The 22,691-nt window shown below is 37.9% G+C and overlaps 1 protein-coding gene across 1 annotated transcript in view; it reads left to right on the plus strand.

Moving 5' to 3' along the window:
• Positions 1-22,691, plus strand: part of tweek (transmembrane protein KIAA1109 homolog tweek) — an 843,591-nt gene that overhangs the window by 524,121 nt on the left and 296,779 nt on the right. Inside the window, 4 exon segments of the mRNA XM_068226772.1 lie at positions 3,822-4,010; positions 4,617-4,872; positions 12,833-12,954; positions 21,773-21,901. Of these exon segments, the coding sequence (XP_068082873.1) occupies positions 3,822-4,010; positions 4,617-4,872; positions 12,833-12,954; positions 21,773-21,901 (696 nt within the window).

Consider the following 22,691-nt stretch of genomic DNA (forward strand, 5'->3'; position numbering starts at 1 on the left):
TCAGAAGATTCAACGTTCTGGTGTTTGATATTTCAAGGAGACAGCTAAATAACAGACTGCGACGCGAAAACATATTTTTTCACGCATACAGCTTAATGTCAGTAACTGATCTAAACATCAGTGGTGAAGCGTTGCCACATAACATTGTTTCTATTGTAGGTGGCGGTGCATGTCTATTTAGATCTCTTTCTTACATTTTATATTCTACTCAGTTACCGGTACGGCATAAAGAAGTTTGTAAAGCTATTGTTTCGTACGTTGTGAAAAATTGGGTAGAGTTCTCCATTTTGTACGAAATATGGGTGTGGTGTTTACCTGACAAAATTCATTAAATCTCAGCCATAGACACCCAAGAGAGTTTCGGTTTACTCGGTCTGCCATTTAGTGGGCCTAGAGTAAAACAGAACATCGAAATTGACGAGCAGACAGCCAGATGGCATCATATTGAAATGTCTGCACACAGTATCTGAGACCTTATTATTATTATCATCATCATCTTCCTTCCAATATTGGGCCATGTGACCCGTTACGGTCTTGCATTTTACTTTTTGCAAGACTTGAAAGCAGTCAAATGTCCTTCCGACGGGTTGCTAGCCTGAAGGAAGTAAGACCATTGGTGGGGCTGCCACCTCTCAGCTAATGGACTAGCTGAAATCACAGCATTTCCTCCATAATGGATGTAACGGTTATACCGCCGTGACTCTGTCAACAGGGCTGGGAACAGGTTTTCATCTCGGGAAGGTGAGGTTGGCCTTTGGGCAGGAGAGGTTATGTCATAATCATCATCATCATCCTTCCAAATACTGGGCCATGTGGCCCGTTACGGTCTTGCATTTTCTTTCCGTCGCTTCATTGGACGTCCTATAGATCTCTGTCCTCTTGGCTGATAGCGTAGGATCTCCTTTGGTAGTCTTCCAGATTCCATCCTTTGAACATGACGTTTCCAGTTTTCTTGGTAATCATAGATGTAATTGATTACTGATTTCACATTCAGTCCCTCAAGCACATCTTCATTTCTTATACGATCCCATTTCGTATAGCCTGCTGTTCTGCGCATGAATGTCATTTCACGTGCTGTAATTCTGGAAATGTCTTGAGTTCTTATTGTCCATGCCTCACTGCCGTAGCAAAGGGTTGGTCTGGCTAAAGTGTTATAAAGACGTAAGCGAGTGTGTTTCTGGACAAGAGATGGCTTCATGATATGATTTATGATTCCTGTTGTTCTGGTAAATTTGGTTATTTTTGCAGAGATATCAATTTCCCCTTGGTAAGATAAATTGTATCCCAGATAATTGAATTCGTTGACTCTTTCCAAAATTTTATTATCTAAACTGATTTTACTCGGGATAGGGTCCTTCCCCTTAAAGGCCATTATTTTGCTCTTTTGTGGTGAAATGATCATGTCGAATTTTGAAGAGACTTTCTGGAGATTAAATACTGACCACCGAAGATCATCCTCTGATGATGCTACCAATGCAACATCATCAGCAAAGAGTATGGCATCTAGATGTGTGAGATATCTGCTGACTGGGATTGATCCATGCCTTTCATGCCTCCATTCCTGTATTATGTTGTTCATATAGATTATGAACAACAAAGGAGAAAGTCCACAACCTTGTCTCACACCTCTGCTGATTGGTTTCCATTCAGTCTGATGATTACCTAACTTTATTGCAATAAGGTTGTCACTGTACATGTTGTATATGTTATCTATTAACTGTTGTGGGACATTATCTTCTGCTAAGATATTAAGAAGTCTGTTCCTGTTAACTAGGTCAAAGGCTTTCTTAAAATCAACAAATGCTATGTGAGTTTCCAAGTTAAATTCCCTGCGTTTTTCGACTAAGATTATTATTATTATTATTATTATTATTATTATTATTATTATTATTGACAAGAGACAAAAAAGCAATTTATTCAAAAGTACAGTTTCACAACATATTTTCTTATCTTACCTCACTCCAGCTGAAGTATCCGTGGTACAGCACTCCGACACTTGTCACAGTCACCAGAGCTGTCATCAGAAATATTCTTGCCACTTGACCCCTCGCTGTGGCTGTCGTCTCGGAAATTTATGATGATCTGAACCATGACTGTTTTCAATATCATATCACTTTCATAATCTTCCTTTTGATATTTCTCAGCATGTGACACACAAGCCTTCCATTCCTCTTTGGTTACTTTACCCAGGTCCTCTTCTATTAAGGATTGCATGTCAGCTAGTTTGAATGTTTTATTCCTTTTCCCTACAGCACTTCTAACATTTCCCAAACCAGCTGTATGGAATTATACTGGCAGTGACAGGGCGATAGGCGAACAACGGTATGACCTCTTCTTTCAGCAAGTGTATCAATTTCGTACATTTTTGTCTTTGGCTTGTCTAGTTTCTCAAGAGACAACAGTTTGCCTCTGGTGTGATTGCTTTCGTGAGGAATATTTCTATCAGATAACCACGATATATCAGCTTTTCGTGTAATCGTTGTAGGGATTTGTTCTAGCTGAATCGAATGATAGCTGCCGTTGTCCATTACAAACACTGAGTCTTTGATGTGTACTTAAAAACTTCAAAAATAACTCTTTAAAAACATAGCATTCATATCAGTTTGGTAGTTATCACTAGTCAATTTCACTTTTGGCCTGAAAACCAGTTTACATTCTTGTAGAAAACTAGTGTGAATGGAACCTACATGACACAATAATTCGTCCACCTTTCCTCACAGGAACTTTTAAACCTCCTATGCCCTCCCTATCTTGCCATATTTTCATTGAAGCATAATTCTGATGATTGTAGGTCTCATCTAAATAAAATATATGGAGTAGAGAGTCGTTTTTCCTCAGAAGATGCATTTTTCTCGAAAACGCTACTGTATTACTGGCTGTTACTATATTGACTCTCTCTGTTAAATATTTTCTCCTGTTATTTCTTTATTTATACTTTAACCCCATAGACTTCAGTATCCTCCACAATGAAGTAATTCCCATTGGAAGTTTATATCTTTTTGTAAATCAACAAGTAACTTGTTCAGTGTTGGGTATTCACACTCTACGTATTACCTGAGGATTGTTCTTCTTATTACATCATTATCGTATCTGTCGATTGCCTTTGTTGTAATGTTCCTTTGGATTTGTTTGCACAGTGATTAAAATGAGATTGAACCAGATGACTTGATACTATCTTTGTTTTCATTTACAATATGCTGAACGGACCATGTACTAACTTGAGAAGCTTCTGACACACTCTGTTGTGCTTTATACACTCACTAAAGGACCATTATTTTCTGCTTTCTTTTGAAAATGTTCATGAACATTGCTGATTATTTTTCTATCTTGGCTCCTTATCTCCTTGCTGTTTGCCATTACAAGGTAATTATCGAAATTAAAACATAGAACAACACAAGTAGAAATGAGCGAACATCACATCACATGTTACATACATGCTAATCAAAGAACGCAATAAAAGATGTCGCAATAATTACTCTCATGGGTACGAAACAACAACCGTCCTAAAACAAACTCATGAACCAAGCTCTTTGTAATACCCACACGCACACAGAAAGAATACTCGGCAACATAGCAGTTTGAAGAGCGAAGTGAGCACAGCAAACTCCTCAAGCGACTGAGTAGTTCTCAGCGCCACCATTAGGCGATCTTTTCTCTGATTGGACAGTGGCATATTGTCTGCACCCCACTTCCCCTGACAGTCTGCCATCATTGTAGAAAACCGCTATAATATTGCATGAAGTTCAATCACTCATCACTCGCAGGATATTCTAAATGTTGTTACAAGTAGTACATGTCTAAATGTCTTTTTTGAATTTTAGGAACTTCGTGTGACTAGGACAGCCAGCCGAATGAGCCGTGGTGCCACAGCTGATGAGGTAGATCTGGTTACCCAGCATTCACCTCGTCACATATATTCTACGCAAGCGACAAGTGCTGGTCCTCAACGTCGACAAACAGAATCAAACTTGCTTCAACCTCTCGTCATGCAATTCTCTATTGTACTTCAGGTATGCTGTTTTTGAATTCTTTTCATTGGAATATCATCATGGTAATTCAAAAACTTCTGATTCTACAACCACTTCAATCCCATCATCACCAGAAACCTTCGGAGGAAACTGTAGCATTAATATGGTAAAAGAGAAAATGATGATTCAGTGGAGAAAAGTTAGAACTTGTAATGTATGAATGGAATGCATACCTTTTAATAGAGAATATACAATTGTTACAAATGAACAAGATTCATTGAAGGAATGTAGGTGCATAATGGCTTTTGCTGTTTGTAAAAAAACAAGGAGGCACAGAAACATATTAATCTTTGATGTAAAATAAATGCGAACAGTATTAAAAACCCAGTCTCTTGCATTATAACTCATCAGGTATTTCTCTCTGAAAATCCGGAAGGAGGCTAATTTGTAGATAAAGTTAAATTATGCTTAAGAAAGGTGGTGGTGTCAATATAATATTAATTTCCCATTTTTTCATACTCCTTTTGAGGTAAGAATTAGTGATAGACTTTTTTCTTCTGATGAAGAGATCTGCAGATATTGTTGAGTAACACTGTCATCTACTATTTTTCCCTTTGGTTGATCTCATTGTAAATACTTATGTTGCAGAGCCTGAGCATTACAGCTGCTCTGTTGCCATCACTTCAAGCCCAGTATAAAATGGATCAAGTGAACAGTGTGGGTGTGACAGGAAGCAAAGCAAAGTTCACCATTGACTTGCCTCACCACTCGCTTAGTTTCACCACCAAGCTTCAAGTAACTGAAGCTAACTTACCTTCAGAGGCTAGCATTGAATTGCCCAAAGTTCACGTATCTGCTGAGTATGTACAAGATGGCAACAACCCTCGTGAAGCCCAGATTGCAGGTATTATCAATTCTTTGGACAATTGATGAATCATAAATGTAAAGGTTAGAGCTGAGATGTTGAAGACCTAAATTTTGCCCAAAACATGCTGCTCTTAAAAACAGCTAAATATCAACCAAATAATGGGAAATATGACCGAACATATTGTACCAGGAAAAGTTGCAGGAAAAGGAGCATGAGATGTTTCCTAGGTAGTGTTTGGTTCTTAGGAGCCAGTACAGAGAATACTTGCAGTGCAAAATAACAGATGTTCTGTTTCTAAGGCTAGCTTTATTCAATTGATATGATGCGTAGAAAACTTTATTATTTCACATGTGAAACCAAATTAATTGTACTTCCTTTTTGTAATAATTATTATTGCACTGTAGAAAATCTCAATAAATGTTTGTAGCAAACAAATACTCAAAAGAATCACTCTTCATCAAATGTTGCTTCAAGGGAGTCTTTGGAAATTCAATATCAGATAAAACTCAAAGTTCTCTTCAAGAAGTTAACACTTGAAACCTAGAGTCTTTATAAGAAAATGCCTATAGTCTTTCTAAGAAAAAATGCCTACAGTCTTTTTAAAATTATCACCACATGAAAAAAAAATCACTGGAAATTTCTGGAATACTTAGAAATTTCTGAGTTCTTTAAATTAACACTTGAGTAAAATGTTATTAGTTCATGAAGTCTATTACGAATTAGTGACTGAACTGGATTATTTATCATTTTGAAATGATTTCAAAATGTTATCACTGTGTCTGCAGTTTAAGAAGTTTTGAAATTAAAGGCACTCATAACACCTGAATTATTATTTAAGCAGGAACTGGTGAAATGTAGTGCAGCAAACAGCATTGACGAGCTCCATTGATGTTGTGATGTACCATCTCCCACGAAGTACCACGTTCAGTCCCTCGTTGCACGACGTATGATCTCCCACGTCTTACCATGCACCGTCTCCCACTTCGTACCATGTCGTATCTTGTTCAGGTTGATATGGTAATGGCAACACTCTGTCAAGATTTCTGTGTCATGTGTTAAATTGTATTGACACTAGGAAGTTCAATTGACAGATTAACTTACAAGAGTGTTGAACTAGCACGATTCTTCTTATTTGGAAGTTGGTAAAATAGCACTAAGTATTATAGTTCACATCACAGTCTATCATTTGAAGTTGAAATTAGAAGCATAGTTCTAAGTAAAGTTAATTCTGTTTACACAGTTCACAGTACAACTCATTCTATTTGCACGAAAATAATGGCACAGTCTGTCTGGGTTCACGGTATTGGATTGAAAATGAATTTAAAGAGTGAGGTGAAAGTTCAGGTCGCTAACCACACACGAAAATATGTTTAAATGTTCCTGGTTGTTCGCTGCACCAATATTTAACAAATAATATTTGTTAATTTCCTTCAACTGAGTTGATATTTCCTTAATTTATGGTAAAATAACCTTAAGATTTATTTTATCGTTTTGTATTACTGTTCACAAATAAGACAACATCCGATAAATGTAATCACTGAAAATATTAATCTCAAGAATTTTTTAAGTCCTGAGTATCATAGATACGAATTTTATAAGTCTCGAATAGCACTGGTCGAATGTTAATCACATTATCACATGCGGTAAATTTTATAAGTCCCGAGTTATTAGTCTCGAAAGTTAAAGTTCACATTAATACAGACTGAAAATGTTATAAGTTCCAAGTTAGTCTCGGAGATAAGTTCATCTCGACACGCTGGATATTTTCAAAGTATCGACGCACTGTTGAAAATGTTATAAGTCCGGCGAAAAGTATAGCATTATGAACGACAAATTCCAGGTTCGCGACCCACACAGTGTCGGCACAACACATCATCGCGGTTGAGTTACGATGCATAACTGATTCTACCTCTCTGAACACTCTCTTTTATATGCGCAGTCAATTATTTAATTTTTAACATCAATAATTTCAATACGGAACAATGAAGTTTTTATCTTTAAAGGTCATTCCTGTTCGCTCACAGAAAAATGTGTTTTCTTTCCACTACAATATCTCCGTAACCTGTGGGTCTATTGGCTTGAAATTTTAACACAGTAACATCCAAGTGTTGGGCCTTACGGTGATATGCTTAATTTTTTAATATCTCAATGGGTTTCCGAGATATAAAAAGGTTTCTGGAATGTTCCAGACGATAGCAAGTCAGCTACACGTCAACAAGTATAATTAAAGAACCACCTAATCGATACTTTATTTTTTGCATTGGGCAAAATTAAATATACATTATCACTCAATGGTCATCATCAGCTGTATAAGGAAAACGTAGATGAAAAGTATTGGACAATAAGCACAAGAGTTATTCTTTAGGTTATGGAAAAAATATTTGCTGTGTTGATTGTTTGATTGGTAAAAGTTCTTTGGAATCTTCATTGTTATAAAATGGCGGTCATCTGGTTAGGGCAGCTTGCCTCACGTTATCATATCTTGGAAAGATGTTTATTCTGCGCTGCCTTGGGGGTCTGTCTTTATGCACAACTTAGGTTAGTAGCAATGTGACACGGTTTGATAATGTGAGGCAAGCTGCCCTAACCAGATGACTGCCATTTTATAACAGTGAAGATTCCAAAGAACTTTTATCAATCAGACAATCAACACAGCAAATATTTTTTCCATAACCTACAGATTAACGCTTGTGCTTATTGTCCAAAATTTTTCATCTAAGTTTTCCTTATACAGCTGCTGATGATGACCACTAAGTGGTCGAAACATGTTCTGTGAGTGATAATGTATATTTAATTTTGACCAACGCAAAAAATAAAATATCGATTAGGTGGTTCTTTAATTACACTTGTTGATTATATTCATCGATACGGTCATGAAGTGGACAACTTGCAATCAGCTACACATGGCGATTACTTCACAGCCGATGATGTACCCTCTCACTCGCTCTGAGCTTCCACGTCGTAATCAGCTGTTACGTGCCGTCCTTTTGCAAATACTTGGCGACATAATGAAATATGTTCCAGGAAAAAAAATACGCCCTTAGGCATTCCTGGTACAGTATGTACTTCTAACAATGATTTTTGCCACTAGTTTTTTATATTAAAGATACAATTCATTAGTGAAACCTCAATTTGCCATTTTAGAAGGGATCCTGGAAAAAAAATTACGATATAGGAAAATCGAAAATCTGGGAATGAATTAAAACGATCATTAACAGCCAGGCTGAGTGGTTCAGATGGTCGAGGCGCTGGAACTTGGCAGGTTTGATCCTGGCTCAGTCCGGTGGTATTTGAAGGTGGTCAAATACATCAGCCTTTTTCGGTAAATTTACTGGTACTTAAAAGAACTCCTGCGAGACTAAATTCAACACCGCGGTGTCTCCAAAAACCATAAAAGTAGTTAGTGGAACGTAAAGCAAATAACATGGTAATAATAATAATAATAATAATAATAATAATAATAATAATAATAATAATAATAATAATAATAATAATAATAATAATAATAATAATGTATGTATAGTCCTCAGCCCGAAGGCTGGTTGGATCCTCAACAGTTCCGCCATCAGCTGTCATAGATGGCCTAGGCATCACTGAAGAGGCGTACTAGGGAAATGAGGAGTGAGGTAGTTTCCCGTTACTTTCTTCACCGAGCCAGAAGTTGCTATTGCACATCAGTCTGCCAAGCCCACTGAAATGCATGCACCAACTGACCCTATGAGCAATATTTTCACACCATTCATAGCAGGGACCGGCTGCAGAAGGAATGGCATTACTAGCATCACTCATGCCTCAGTCACTTTCATTTTGTCAAAGCCAAGAATAGAGCTGAGACAGATCAATGAAAGTAACAAAATTGCTCTAGCCCATACCAGAAGACATAGTGCACTGTAAACACTAGGTCCTGCCAGCAAAGGCAGAATATAATAATAATAATAATAATAATAATAATAATAATAATAATAATAATAATAATAATAATAATAATATAAGTAAGCACTTATTCCACACGTTCAGTAGACATTCTATTAACAAAACAATTATACTTGATTTTTTTTCTCTGTTCTCGCAGATCACTAACATGTCCAACAACACAACTACAAGGAGGGAGCATCGGCACCTATTCAATATCTTATAACGAGATTAGTACCAAGGAAACTAATAACACACCACAATATTTCAATGTAAATCATCCAACATTCTCAACTGTATGAATGCACAAGATAAACAATTCACATCATTGAACATTCTAGAATGCTTGGTACAAACATATCCATGAACGTATGTAACAATTTACCAACATGAATTAAACTCCAAAGTGTACCTCAAGAATGCTATAAGCATTTTAAGTGTAAAAATTGTATTTTAACTAATTACCTGTTATGAACAGTACACCAGAATTTGAAGTAACATATGCATGTCATAAAATATAAATGATTGTTTTTAAACCAGAGGACACATAATATCATTGTATATTTTAATATTATCACTCATATCATGTGACTTTCTTCATTAGATTTAGTAATGTTTTTATATGTTAAGTTAATTTTGGATCTCATGACCAGCTGAGGATGACCCCTGTGAGGGTCGAAACCGGTACTGCATTGTAATAAGACATAATAAAGTATTGATTAGGTGGACGTTACCCATTCTTTGTGATTGTGATACAAGTATCAATACGGACATGAAACTGACAGATAATAATAAGAAAGGAATTACACTGACAGAAAATTTGAGAATCCTGGGCAAAGATCAATGCCCAACAGTTGAACAAGTGTGGTCCAAAGTAGGCCCATTCAAACCAAGAAGGAGAAGAGAATTTTTTGTGTCTACGGATAATTTTACTTTTCTGAACACGACTCCTCTCACATTCAATTAATTTAACACATATAAACTCAGTCTGTCTACTATATCATTATGGAGTTTAAATCCTACTCCAATTCTTGGCTCTCAGTTATTTCAAGACCATTACAGTTTATAGTCTAGCTGAGTTGTCTTATTCCAGTTGTCTTCCATTTTATTTCACTTGTCTCCTCCCTCTGATGAGAATGTTCCTTTTTCTATCAGATCACCGAGCTCGATAGCTGCAGTCACTTAAGTGCGGCCATTATCCAGTAATCGGGAGATAGTGCTTTCGAGCCCCACTGTCGGCAGCCCTGAAGATAGTTTCCCGTGGTTTCCCATTTTCACACCAGGCAAATGCCGGGGCTGTACCTTAATTAAGGCCACGGCCGCTTCCTTCCACTTCCTAGGCCTCTCCTATCCCATCATTGCCATAAGACCTATCTGTGTCGGTGCGACGTAAAGCAAAAAAAAAAAAAATATCAGATCCGTTACCTATTCACTTTTGTTTGTCAGTGTTAGAACATTCAACGTTACAGTTTAGAAATGAAGTCTTGATATATGTTTCATAGCTGGTGAAGCTTAGGGCTGTAAGCCATCATATGGACCTAGCTGATGTTTCATCTCAAGTTCTTCAATCCAAGGCTCATGTTTATCTTGAAAGCACTCTTAATCCACAACAGGCTAGCTGCGCCTATCCTAGTTTTACTAGAATGCTGGTCATAGGGCATATAATCCCCACTGTACTTCACCCCTCCAGTCCCCTACTTCATGCTGTTGCCTGTCTCCCACAACATGGACATGGGGCTGGTCTTGAGAGAGAGAGAGAGAGAGAGAGACACACACACACTTTGATGTAAATTTTCATAAAATAAATCCACAGTATGACAACCTGGAGGTCTTAGTTTGTGACTGTGATATTTTACTGCTTAAACATTATCTCAATTTACGAAGACACTTGATGCCAGGGCTATATGAAAGATATTGTACTGATGTCAAAAGTCACTGAATATAAATACTGAGCCTTATCTAACAGTAGTTCCTGATGGTTCAAGAACTTGCAGAGATTTGTATCCCAAAAATAAAATAAAAAATGCTGCCCTGCCTAATAAGTTAGGCAATTCCTGGGTTTGCTGTTGTGAAAACATCTTATTTAAATATGAAAATGATGCTTTGTAATTATTTACTTTTGTCCTGTGCTAGTAATCCTCCTACCCATTCTGAGGAAAAATCAGCAAGTGACCATATTATTTGCTTAACCTTATCCCATGCACTCTCCAGTAAACCTATTTTGAATTCTACATGATTACAGTAATCTGTTTTCCTTTAATACGTGGGGGAATACATAGTGAGGGAATGGTTTAAGAAATGTCCCCCAAAAATAAAGATTGGCTGAAAAATCAAAAAAATTGCTTGGGTTTTGCCGACGATTTAGCATTACTAGCGGTGAACATAAAAGAAGCAAAAACCCAGATATCAGAACTTCAAAACATTGCAAATAAAATTGGCCTCAAAATATAATTTGAAGAAACAGAAATTATGCCCCAGAAACCAACACAACTAAAAGAAGTTACCATAAATGGTAATAAAATCAAAATAGTAACTCAATTTAAATATCTTGAAGAAGTATTAACACATAAACTAAATGAAAAAAATCTCAATCCAAACGAGAACAAATAGATTAGCTAAAGCACAAAAATTAACATGGGATATCTACAAAAAGAAATGTCTATCAATAAATGCAAAAATAAAACACTACAACACAATTATAAAACTGGAAGCTACATATGCAGCAGAAACACTTTTTCACCTGAATAAACAATCAAAGACTGACAGACTTCAGAAAATTGAAAGGAGGACTGCAAGAACCTGCACCAACAAAAAATATCAGAAAGATGGAGAGTGGCGGATAATACCTAACAAAGTCGTGTACAAAGAGCTAGAACCCATTGCAGATACTATGCGTAAGAGGAGACTGGGATTCTTTGGACATGTCATGAGGATGCAGGATTCAAGACTTCTGAAACAACTAGTACAACACAATCTCGTCTCAAAAAATACCACAGCAGGATGTAAATGGTTGAGAGAAGTAAGAGAGGATCTGAAGGAAATAGGCCTTACAACAGAAGACACCACAAATAAGATAAAATTGAATACAAAACTCAAGAATACAAACCTCCACTTTGCCCTTACACCAAACAAACCAACAACATGCATATTTTCAACTGAGGAAAGGACACAAAGATCGGAGCATCTGAAGAAGTACTGGGAGGACCTCAAAGGCCGAACAATCCCTTCAAAGAGACCTGAACGATGGACTGACTAATGTGATCTTATGCGGTCGAAGAAGAAGAAGAAGAAGAAGAAGAAGAGGAAGAAGAGGAAGAGGAAGAGGAAGAAGAGGAAGAAGAGGAAGAAGAAGAAGAAGAAGAAGAAGAAGAAGAAGAAGAAGAAGAAGAAGAAGAAGTGGTATCAGTGAGCTTGTGGATAGTCATAAGCAGGCTCCTGATTTTGATGGCATGTCATCTGTTAATTGGTGCATCATAGATATCGCTAACTTACATACAAATAATGTTCATGGCCACCAGATTATACAAATAAATATTCATTTTTTCTTTATTTTTGAATTTTATTTTTAGGTCTTCATTTTTTTGTGTCATTATTTTGTGATTTTTAATATTGATCCATCTTTTATGTCTTCATCTAACTAGTTTCTGTATCTTCATACTAGAAAGTTAACATGAATGTTCATTTTTATAGGAAAGTTATTCTCCTTTACGATCTACAGGGTATCAGAACAATTATGACCTACAGATCTTTTCACATTTTGTTTGTAAGATAAACTGAGTTTCCAAAACAAAGAAATGAAATATTGTAATGTAAAAATTATAAAATATATAAACCATGAATATTGTGCATACCTGGAAATGTGTATAATTTAGTATATTTAACAATAAACAGTTGGTGTTTTAAGTCATTTATGGGTTTTTAGGGCATTATTGTGAATTTTGAAACCATTTTATAATTCACTTTTAGACATTTTTTTGGTCAACAAAATCTGGGCCCTTGTCCTTCAGGCAAGGGGAAAAAAAAAATAGGGAAGAAATGTTTTGTAATACACCCAGTAATGTACATGCTGTAATTTCTTTTGTAGATGGTGTAGTACTACGACAAGGCAGCTACTTGAGTGCTGTTGCTGATATTGGCATATTTGAACATTCACTTACCACAGATCTCCTTAACCACCTGGTGTTTGTTCAGAAAGTGTTCATGAAGGTATGTGTATAAAGATATATCTAAAATAATATTTCAATGAGTGAAATTCGTATTACTATAAAGGATTTCTGTGGAAAACATGTAAGTTCATATTTTAAAATGTTGTTCCAGGAAATTATTTAAACCAGCATTTCATTGTAAATAGGTGGTGATTTTCTGTCAGACAATGTGACACAATCATCATCTAGTTACATTAAAAGAAACCTGCATAATTGTAGTCGGTAACTCCTTCCCCACTCTGTATTATCGAGTATACCACCTATGATGCAAAACACTTAAAATGAATACACTATGACACCATGATATAGGAAAGTGATTCATGCTGCATTGTAGGATTTCAGCAAGATATTGCAGATATTTCAAATTCAGGAGGTCAGATGGACTTATCGCTATTGACCTGTCCAAGGGTTTTAATAGAGTAGTTTACAGAAGATTACTGACAAAAATGAGGGCTATTGGACTAGACAAGATAGTGGTTGAATGGTTGGCTAAATTTCTAGAAAATAGAACTTAGAGAATTGTTACATGATCCTGTGATGATTAGGGGGGGGGGGGGGGAGGGGGGGCACAGGGCAGTATTATGGGACTGTTATATTTTCTTATATATATACACGAGGGTTGGGGCAGAAGTCATGGCAACTAATTTTTTTTCTTGAAGATACCAGTCCAGTTGGAAAATGCGACATATACAGACGAAAGGACAAGGTGTTAACTACACGTGTGGACAATGAATAGCACTGAAATAGCGTAACACATTAATTTATTATGGTAGTATACAGGGCAATATGGCCTTCCCGGTGCAAAAGAATGACAACACAGTACACATAAAGTTGACATGACAAACCTGGGCCTAAAGACCCTCAAAGTAGTCCCCTGCTGCTGACACCACACACTGCCAACGATGTGGGAGGCGCTGAATACCATCTGCCTCAGCATTTGCCGCACCATGTGTGAATCGGGTCACCTGTTGGCGCACAGCATTAGCAATGTCCTCTCGTGTTGCAAACCACCTACCACGTTGTGGTTCCTTAATCTTTCGAATGAGATCGAAGTCACAGGGCGAAATGTCAGGAGAGTACAGTGGGTGCTCCAATTGTTCCCATCTCCAACGTCGCAGCAGCTGCCCTACACACTCTGCTTTATGTGGTTTTGCATTGTCGTGCAGGATTATTGCACTGTCCACAAGATCCGGATGTTTCTCCCGAACGCCACGTCGTACCTGTCGAACCAGGAAGTCCCTGTAGTACTGTGCGGTCACTGTTCTGCCTTTGGAACAAAGTGGCAAACAACGACACCCGTGATGTCATACGTGACGATCACCATCAATTTGACTGGGGAAGGATTCTAACGGACCTTCTGCCTCCTTGGTGATCCAGCATGTCGCCACTCCGCGGACTGACGTTTCAGTTCTGGTTCGTATGCCCTGGCCCAAAATTCATCGATGGCGATTATTCGTGACAAGAATTGATCGCCGTCCTGTTGCCAGCGTGCAAGGTGGTCGGAACATATTGCATAGCGCACCCACCTTTGAACTTCCGTCAGTGCATGCGGTACCCACCGTGATGCGATTTTGCGCAGTTGCAGCTCATTACGCAATATCCTGTGGACGGTGCGTTTCTCGATGCCACTTTCCCCCTCTAACTCCAGTAGTGTCTATCGTCTGTCTTCATCCAGGAGCTGCTCAATAACAGCACGTGCCACATCTGTCCGCACACTGACAGGTCGTCCCGAATGTTGCTCATCACTGGTCGACACACGTCCTTGCTGAGACTTTCCTACCCACTGTGCTACTGTACGATATGGTAGGGCATTATTCCCAAGGGCTTCCACTAATTCACTGTGACATTCCATCGCATTTCTCCCTCTGAGAACGGTTATTTTGATGTAAGCGCGCTGCTCAACACGGGTTACTTCCATCTCGCACGACACTCACCAACTGACTAATTTCACAGCCCTCGCTGCGCTACTACCAGCTATCACAGAGCCATCTGTAGTTTTGCATACACACTATGCCTGCAGAACTTCCATACGACACATGTACGTTTGTGATCCGTTCACATATCTACAAGAAAAAAAATAGTTGCCATGACTTTTGCCCCCAATCCTCGTATATAAATGAAGATCTATCTATTCTATACATATAAAGCAGAATGTCTGCCTGTTCCTTATACAAGTCCATACCGTTCTGCCAATCTGAACCAAATTTTGTATACTTACCTTTTAGGACACTGTGGGTAACACCGTCTGCAACAAATTTTAACACCCTTCTCCATTCCCTAGATTTAGGCCCTTTGACACATTAACATAAGCTAATAACCATAGCAAACCACCTGGTCTCTGTGTCATGGGCACCGGGGAATAAGAAATTCACAAAGCAAGTTAAGTCGGAACTAAGGCAGAGAAAACAAGAAATCCAACCAAATGACCAATATTCAATTCCGTTGTCCTCAGAAGAGATACAAAATGGTCTAGACTCCCTTCGTAGTGGTAAAGCTGCCGGACTTGATGGCATATTCCCAGAAATTTTAAAGAACTGTGGTTCTGCAACCAAGCACTGGCTTGCCTCTTTCCTTAGTAATGTTATACAGTCTGGCAAAGATCCCAAATTACCGCAAAGCTACAGACCAATAGCCCTACTAAGCGTAGCTTACAAGCTTCTGGAAAGATTGATTCTTAACAGGATAGCTCCTACAATTGAATGCCTCATTTCTATTGAGCAAGCTGGTTTTCGTCATGGCCGTGACTGCAGCGATCAGTTGCTCGCTCTGACTTCCTTTGTAGAAAATGGATTTGACAGGAAGAAGAAAAGTATATCTGTGTTCCTCGATCTTACCGCCGCCTATGACACAGCCTGGAAAGAAGGCCACCTCCTGAAACTTAGCAGAGCAATACCATGTCTCAAGATCTTCACACTAATAAAAAATATGCTGGGAAATAGATTTTTTCAGGTTCATACGGAACATGTCCGCAGTCGTTTCCACAAACTCAACAATGGTTTGCCACAGGGTTCAGTGCTGTCTCCAATTCTTTTCAACTTATACATACACGACCTTCCAGAAACCACATCTCGCAAGTTCATCTATGCAGATGACATCAACCTCACCATACAAAGAGCAGACTTCAGTGAAGCTGAAGAAATCCTATCCCAGGACCTTGAGAAGATGGACGGTTATTTCACAAAGTGGTGATTGCCACCTAGCCCTCTAAAGACAGAAGTAGCTACGTTTCACCTCAGTAACAGGAATGCAAACTACCAACCGACAATCAGGTTCAGAAATCACACAATCACACACTGCATTGTAATACTACCCCCAAAAGCCTCGGTGTAACTTTAGGTAGATCCCTAACCTACCGCCATCACCTTCAGAAACTGGCAGCTAAACTGAAAAGTCGTAACAACCTTCTGGGTAGAGTAGCTGGAACATCATGGGGTGCAGATGCAATTTCACTACGAACAACTGCTTTAGCACTAGTATATTCTTGAGCTGAATACTGTTCTGGTGTATGGCTGAATAGTTCCCATACTCGTCTGGTCGATGTCCAGCTGTGCCATACAATGAGAATCATGTCTGGCACCCTGCACTCCACTCCTGTACAGTGGTTACCCGTACTGAGCCACATTCAACCTCCTCACATCAGACGACAAAATGCCCTTGTCAGATTATGGACTAAAGTGATGATGAACAGCTCACTTCCCATCCACCAGGATGCAGAAGAAAACGCTGTTGCGAGACTGAAATCCCGGAAACCTGCCTGGAAGAAGACTAGGGAACTCACTGACATACCTTTTAGACCTGACGAAGCATGGAAGCAAGAATGGGCCAGATTACACCCACACGGTCCAATCAACATTAATGACCCAACAGCAAAACCTCCTGGGTTCAACCTCCCACGCACCATGTGGACTAGATTAAACAGGATACGCTGCGGTGTTGGAAGAACTGCTTCTGCACCAATGGGGGTAGTTGGAGTCTCCTTCTTGCAACTGTGGTGCTGAACTGCAAACCATCAGCCACATCATGAAAGAATGTCCTCTACTACGAGCATTCACTGGGCCTATGCCTCCATCAAGTAACCCCTACGGCACTCACTTGGCTGGAAGGACTTGACATCAGCTTATGATGAAATCTCAGAACCTGCAGAGAGAGAGAGAGAGAGAGAGAGAGAGAGAGAGAGAGAGAGAGAGAGAGAGAGAGAGAGTGTTTGTGTCTCCCCCCCCTCCCCTAGTTAGTCTGTAAACACTAATAAATAATAAGCTAATATAGGAAAAATATTCAATTTGTCATACAAGAACAAGACAAAGCTAATTTTAAGCCTCATGACGCGTAGAACAAAACTCGGTAAGGCTCTATGGGCTCCAAAAACCATGTTTTAAGGGCCTAAAACCAACTGTTTTGGAGATATTGGCATCCACTACCCCACTGTAGGAATTTAATGAAGAAATGACCAGCCATAACAGTGGCAACGTCACTTCAGTAATTCTGCAGTAGAATACAGGCCTGGTGTCCAAAGTAGGCATGTGCGTAAATGTAAGTTAGGCCAAGGAGAGATTTTGCTACATATATAACTGTCACAAAAAAAAAAAAGCACTGTGGGGGATTAGCCACCCCTACGGGTTGTGGCAGAGGGGATGGCCTATATAAATATAATCGAAAATAGTGTCGAAACCATAGGTTTCGGAGTCACTGAGATGAACTGTGACACTCAGCATGTTGTTTCAGTCCAAGTTCAGTCCCCATTGGCATGGGGGTGAGAGAGGCTGAAAAAAGTCCAAAAACGGCCAGTTTATGGATTTATGTATGTGCACCCCTCTGAGCGGGAGTGGAAAGGGAATGAAGTATAAAAGTAATAGAAAACGACCAATATTAAAGTAGAATCCATAGTTTTCAGTGTTGCTGTGATGAATATTGACACTCCAGATGCCGTTTAAGTCCAAATTCACCTGCATTGGCACAGGGGTGAGAAGAGGAAAATGAAAAGAAAATATCCAAAATAACCAAGATTATGGATGAATGTATGTTCCAGCATAGCTTTGAAACAAACAAACAAAAAATCACTAGGGGGTGGGGGCAGGACTCCCCTAACACTGTGACTCTGTGGATGCCTTTTAAGTCCAGTCGGAAAGAGGTTGAGAAGGGGTTGAAAAAAAATGTCCAAAATGACCGAGATTATGGATGTATGTGTTATATTCCAGCATAGCTCTCAACTAAAATTGGCTAAGGAGAGATTCTGCTACACATATAACTGTCTCGAAAAAAGCACTGTGGTGGGTAAGCCACCCCTACTATGTGGGAAAATAATTACGTGGGGTAAGACATGCCTAGCGGAGGGGATGATATTAAAAAAAGTCAAAAACGACGATTATTACTGTCAAATCCATCGTTTTCGGGGTCGCTTAGATGAATACTGACACTCCGGATGCTGCATCACAGCTCTCGACCAAACTTGGTACGGATATGAGTTATTATCTCAAAAAGATACTGTAGAAGACACCCCTGGGGGAGGGAGTAACATGTGAAATAATCAAAAACAGCCAATATTAGCATCAAATCCGTAGTTTCCGGTGTCACTGAGATGAATAGTGACACTCTGGATGTCATTTTAGTCCAAGTTCAGCACCCATTGGCATGGTGATTTAGAAGGGGGTGATAAAGAAAATGTCTAAATTCCCCGAGGTTAATGTTGTTTACACCGTTTTCGGTGTCGCTCAGATGATTGGTGACAGTAGGAATCGTGTACATCATATCTATAATGCGACACGTAAATACATTACGTTAAAACTTTTTATTATTATTGTTTGAAAGGATCAGCTACTTCCCAGACAATCTGGGCTACCACAAGGAAATATGTTAAGGCAAAGCAAAATAATTTCAAACTAAGATGTAAAATTATACACATAACAATATTTCTAAATTTACAAATTTACAAGAGTTCATAAACAATCAATCAACGTCACAGTTAAGGAAGAAAAAAACACAAAAAACACTTGAAACAAGTAATACAAATCCTAAAAGTAAAAGATGTGAAAGAGAAAATTACCAAAATTGTAGATCTACATGTGTACAATTTCTTCCAGAATATCTCTCAACCGAACTTCGTACAAATATGAATTACTATCTCATAAAGATACTGGAGGAGTAAAACACTTTCTAGCAAACTTAAGGGAGGGAATGACGTACAAGAATAATAAAAAACGACCAATGTTAGCATCAAATCCATAGTTTCTGTGGTCACTGAGTTGTATTGGGGCACTCTGGATGCCATTTAAGTACCAGTTCAGCTGCTTAGGCATGGTGAAAATTGGTGATGAAGAAAATGCCCAAACTTACAAAGATTAGTTTGATTAATGAGAAAGAAAATAATCTATAACACTTGAAATAAATACAACAATAACTTCTAAACTACTGGTACAAAAGAGTTCTTAATCAGTCAGTGCCACAATAACGAAATCTACAAAATTTCTCTCCACACATAATTAACAGGTAATAAAATGCCTAAAGGAAACAATAAAATGCCCAGGCAGCACCAGATAATATAGCTAGTATACATATATAAATTATATGCAGATGAGATGTTATACTGTACAGAGTAGAAAATGAGTTGTAGGATTGTGAGCAACTGCAAGGAGACTTAGATAATGTTGTGAGTTGGACAGCAGACCATGATAAGGTGGTAAACTGGATGAAAAGTCAGGTTGTAAGTTTTGCCAAGTGTAAAAATACTCTCGCTTCTAATTACTGTGTTGATGGGGGTATAGTACCTCAGAGTATGGTTGCAGTGTATGGGAACCACACCTGGACTACTTGGTACAAGAACAGGAAAATATCCAAAGGGAAGCAGTACGATTTGCTCTGGGTGATTTCCAAAAAAGTAGTAGTGTTCCAAAAATGTCGCAAACTTTGGGCTGGGAAAACTTATGATTAAGGAGGTGAATTGGTCGACTGAGTGTTTTATTACAAATACTTGCTCATACATAAGTGGTATATTGTGAGCTGTTAGTGGAGAGATGACTTGAAATGACAATGGTAGACGAATAACCTGAGCTTAGCTTTTACAAATAGGAAAGATGATAATATAAAGAAAAAGTTGGAATTCAACAGGACAGATTGGGGCAAACATTCATTTATAGGCCATGGAGTAAGGGATGGAATAATTTATCAAGGGAAATGTTTGATAAATATTCAAGTTCTTTGAAAACGTTTAAGGAAAGGCTAGGTAAACAATTAATAGGGAATCTGCCACCAGTGTGACAGTCCTAAATGCAGATCATTGATGATTTGATTGATTGATTGATTGATTGATTGATTGATTGATTGATTGATAAATGGAAATATATGTTTAATTGATTCTTCAAGGACGTAAAAAGGATGGACACACTGATAAATATAATCTCAGTTACTGTGCTAGCATGGCATAGGCAGGAATTTCCTCATGATTTTATACCATGCAGTATTTTTGAAAGAGGCTAATTTTCCACCAATAAATTCCATCACACCTTTACAAATCTTTTTTGTTTGGAATTCTTTATTAGGATATGTAATCTATACTGATAAAAAATGCTATGATACAACATTTGTATACCATGTTGAATGTTGAGTCTTCAGTCCAAATGCTGGTTGGATCCAAGGTTATGAATTTCATTATTGGTTCCGTATTGAATTAAGAGTACATATAATTTGACAGTTTTAATCCACCTACTCAATACTATACAATAATTGTCATGTCTATGTATACATTACAATGTATTAGGGGACTAGTTTCGACCCTGTGTGCGTCATCATCAGCCTAGATAAGATACATTTCTTTGTAGATATCCAAGAACAATATTTTGTCGTAAATTGATAAAATTACTCAAATGAGCAAAATATGTAATGTGATAACATGTATATAAAATGGTGAAATGCATGAAATGTTATGCGAGATAAAATTATATCGTGGTACTGATCAGTAGATAGTGAAATGTCCAAATTTACGTATTGCAGTGAGACTATAAATATAGTAGTACCACATCGATTATTTACAATAATGGTTGAAATATTGCTCTTTATGTATTCATTAAAATTGCCTAGTGATAAGGTATAAAATGCCGGTCTGAATATAAAGTCCAGATGCTTCTAGTGAATTCTGTCGTTCCATTACGTCGTCTGTCAAATATTGAATATACAGTATGTTATGTACAACATTGGTGCAGAGAGTATCTATCTTGCTTAAAGTCTAGTATTTATGATTAAGAAATTGTATGCAGGCTGAATATAAGCGACTTCTTATCATACAAAGAGTTCTGCATATGATGAGAGGTGAAATTCCCAATCCAAGATGGAACCAATGGAACCTTGCGCGCAATGAGATCGACCTGACCGGTAGTGTGGTTGGATGCTCAACAGATCCACCACTGAAGAGATGTACTCGGAAAATGAGTAAGGTAGTTTCCTGGTGCTTCCCTCACTGAGCCAGAAGATGCTGTTATATATCTGTCTACCTAGCCCACTGAAATGTATACTCCATCTGACCATATAAGAGAGACTGGACCAGAAAATTTAAACTTTATCTTGCCCATACCAGGAGAGAGTGAGTTATCTCCACATTATGTCCCACCAAAAATGGATGTGGGCAATTGTATAACTTCACAGGATTTTTAATAAACTCTCATTTTACATTAATACAAAACCCATACTTAAATGTTCAAATACTCTTGTGTTGAAAATCTTCTGAATTTTTTTTTTTTGTTTGTTTGTAACTTTTGATTGCATTCATAATTTGAACTGTAAATAAAAATTAAAGAATCATTTTTACTTTTAATATTATGGATGGTTTTCAGGAGGTAAATGAAGTTGTTCAGAAAGTGTACGGTGGTGAGAAACCTGTCCCCTTATGGATGGAGGGCAGTGAAGAGTCAGCCACTTCTTCTCTCAAACGGATTCTTTTCTCACTCGTCATAAGGATCAAGGTAAATGATAGTTCATAAATTCACGATATTTTCTGTAATGTCACATTGAAGAAAAAAAGTTTGATAGAGATAGAAACATGAAAAGGAACACAAATTAAAATGAACAATTGAAGAAAGAAATGATAGTTTTATGTTGTTGGTGAGCCATTCAGTAGAGATGTGATTTTATTTAAACATTATAATGATGGTATACAGAGCTTCTGTACTTTGATTCTTACAAGATCGTTAAGTACGATGCAGTCCTGTTAGTACGCTCCTCAACATTTTCCAGTCTATGATGTAGAATTACAAAAGTCCCGGTCCCAAATGCACTAAATATATATATAAAATGTGGCTCTAGCACTGGCTTCCACTTACTACGTTCAAATTTTCATGTCCCTCATTCAATATCTTGGCCAATCCTTGTGTATTTGTCTGTTCAGTTGGACCTACAGCCAATGACTTACAAACATCTTAGTGACTCGACATGTGCTCATGAGATAGAGATAGAGAATGCTTAATTACTCTTACAGGCAACGCCCCTGTATTTTACTTTTTTAAATATTGGAACATGCCCCGGAGCAGTGATAGGCTCTCATTTTAAGATGCCATACATGTTAGGTTTTCTCCATTAGCATTCGGAATCTCGAGTCCAGAGAATGGCCACTATCTGTTTACATTCACATTGCTTTATATTGTATTGTAAGGTAACCGTTAAATTTTTAAGTCTATTGAGCACAAATAAAATATTATAAACTATTATTACATAGTACCCGCTTCCACTTACTACGTTCAAATTTTTATGTCCCTT

The sequence above is a fragment of the Anabrus simplex genome, chromosome 1, assembly GCF_040414725.1.
Source record: "Anabrus simplex isolate iqAnaSimp1 chromosome 1, ASM4041472v1, whole genome shotgun sequence".
NCBI lineage: Eukaryota > Metazoa > Arthropoda > Insecta > Orthoptera > Tettigoniidae > Anabrus > Anabrus simplex.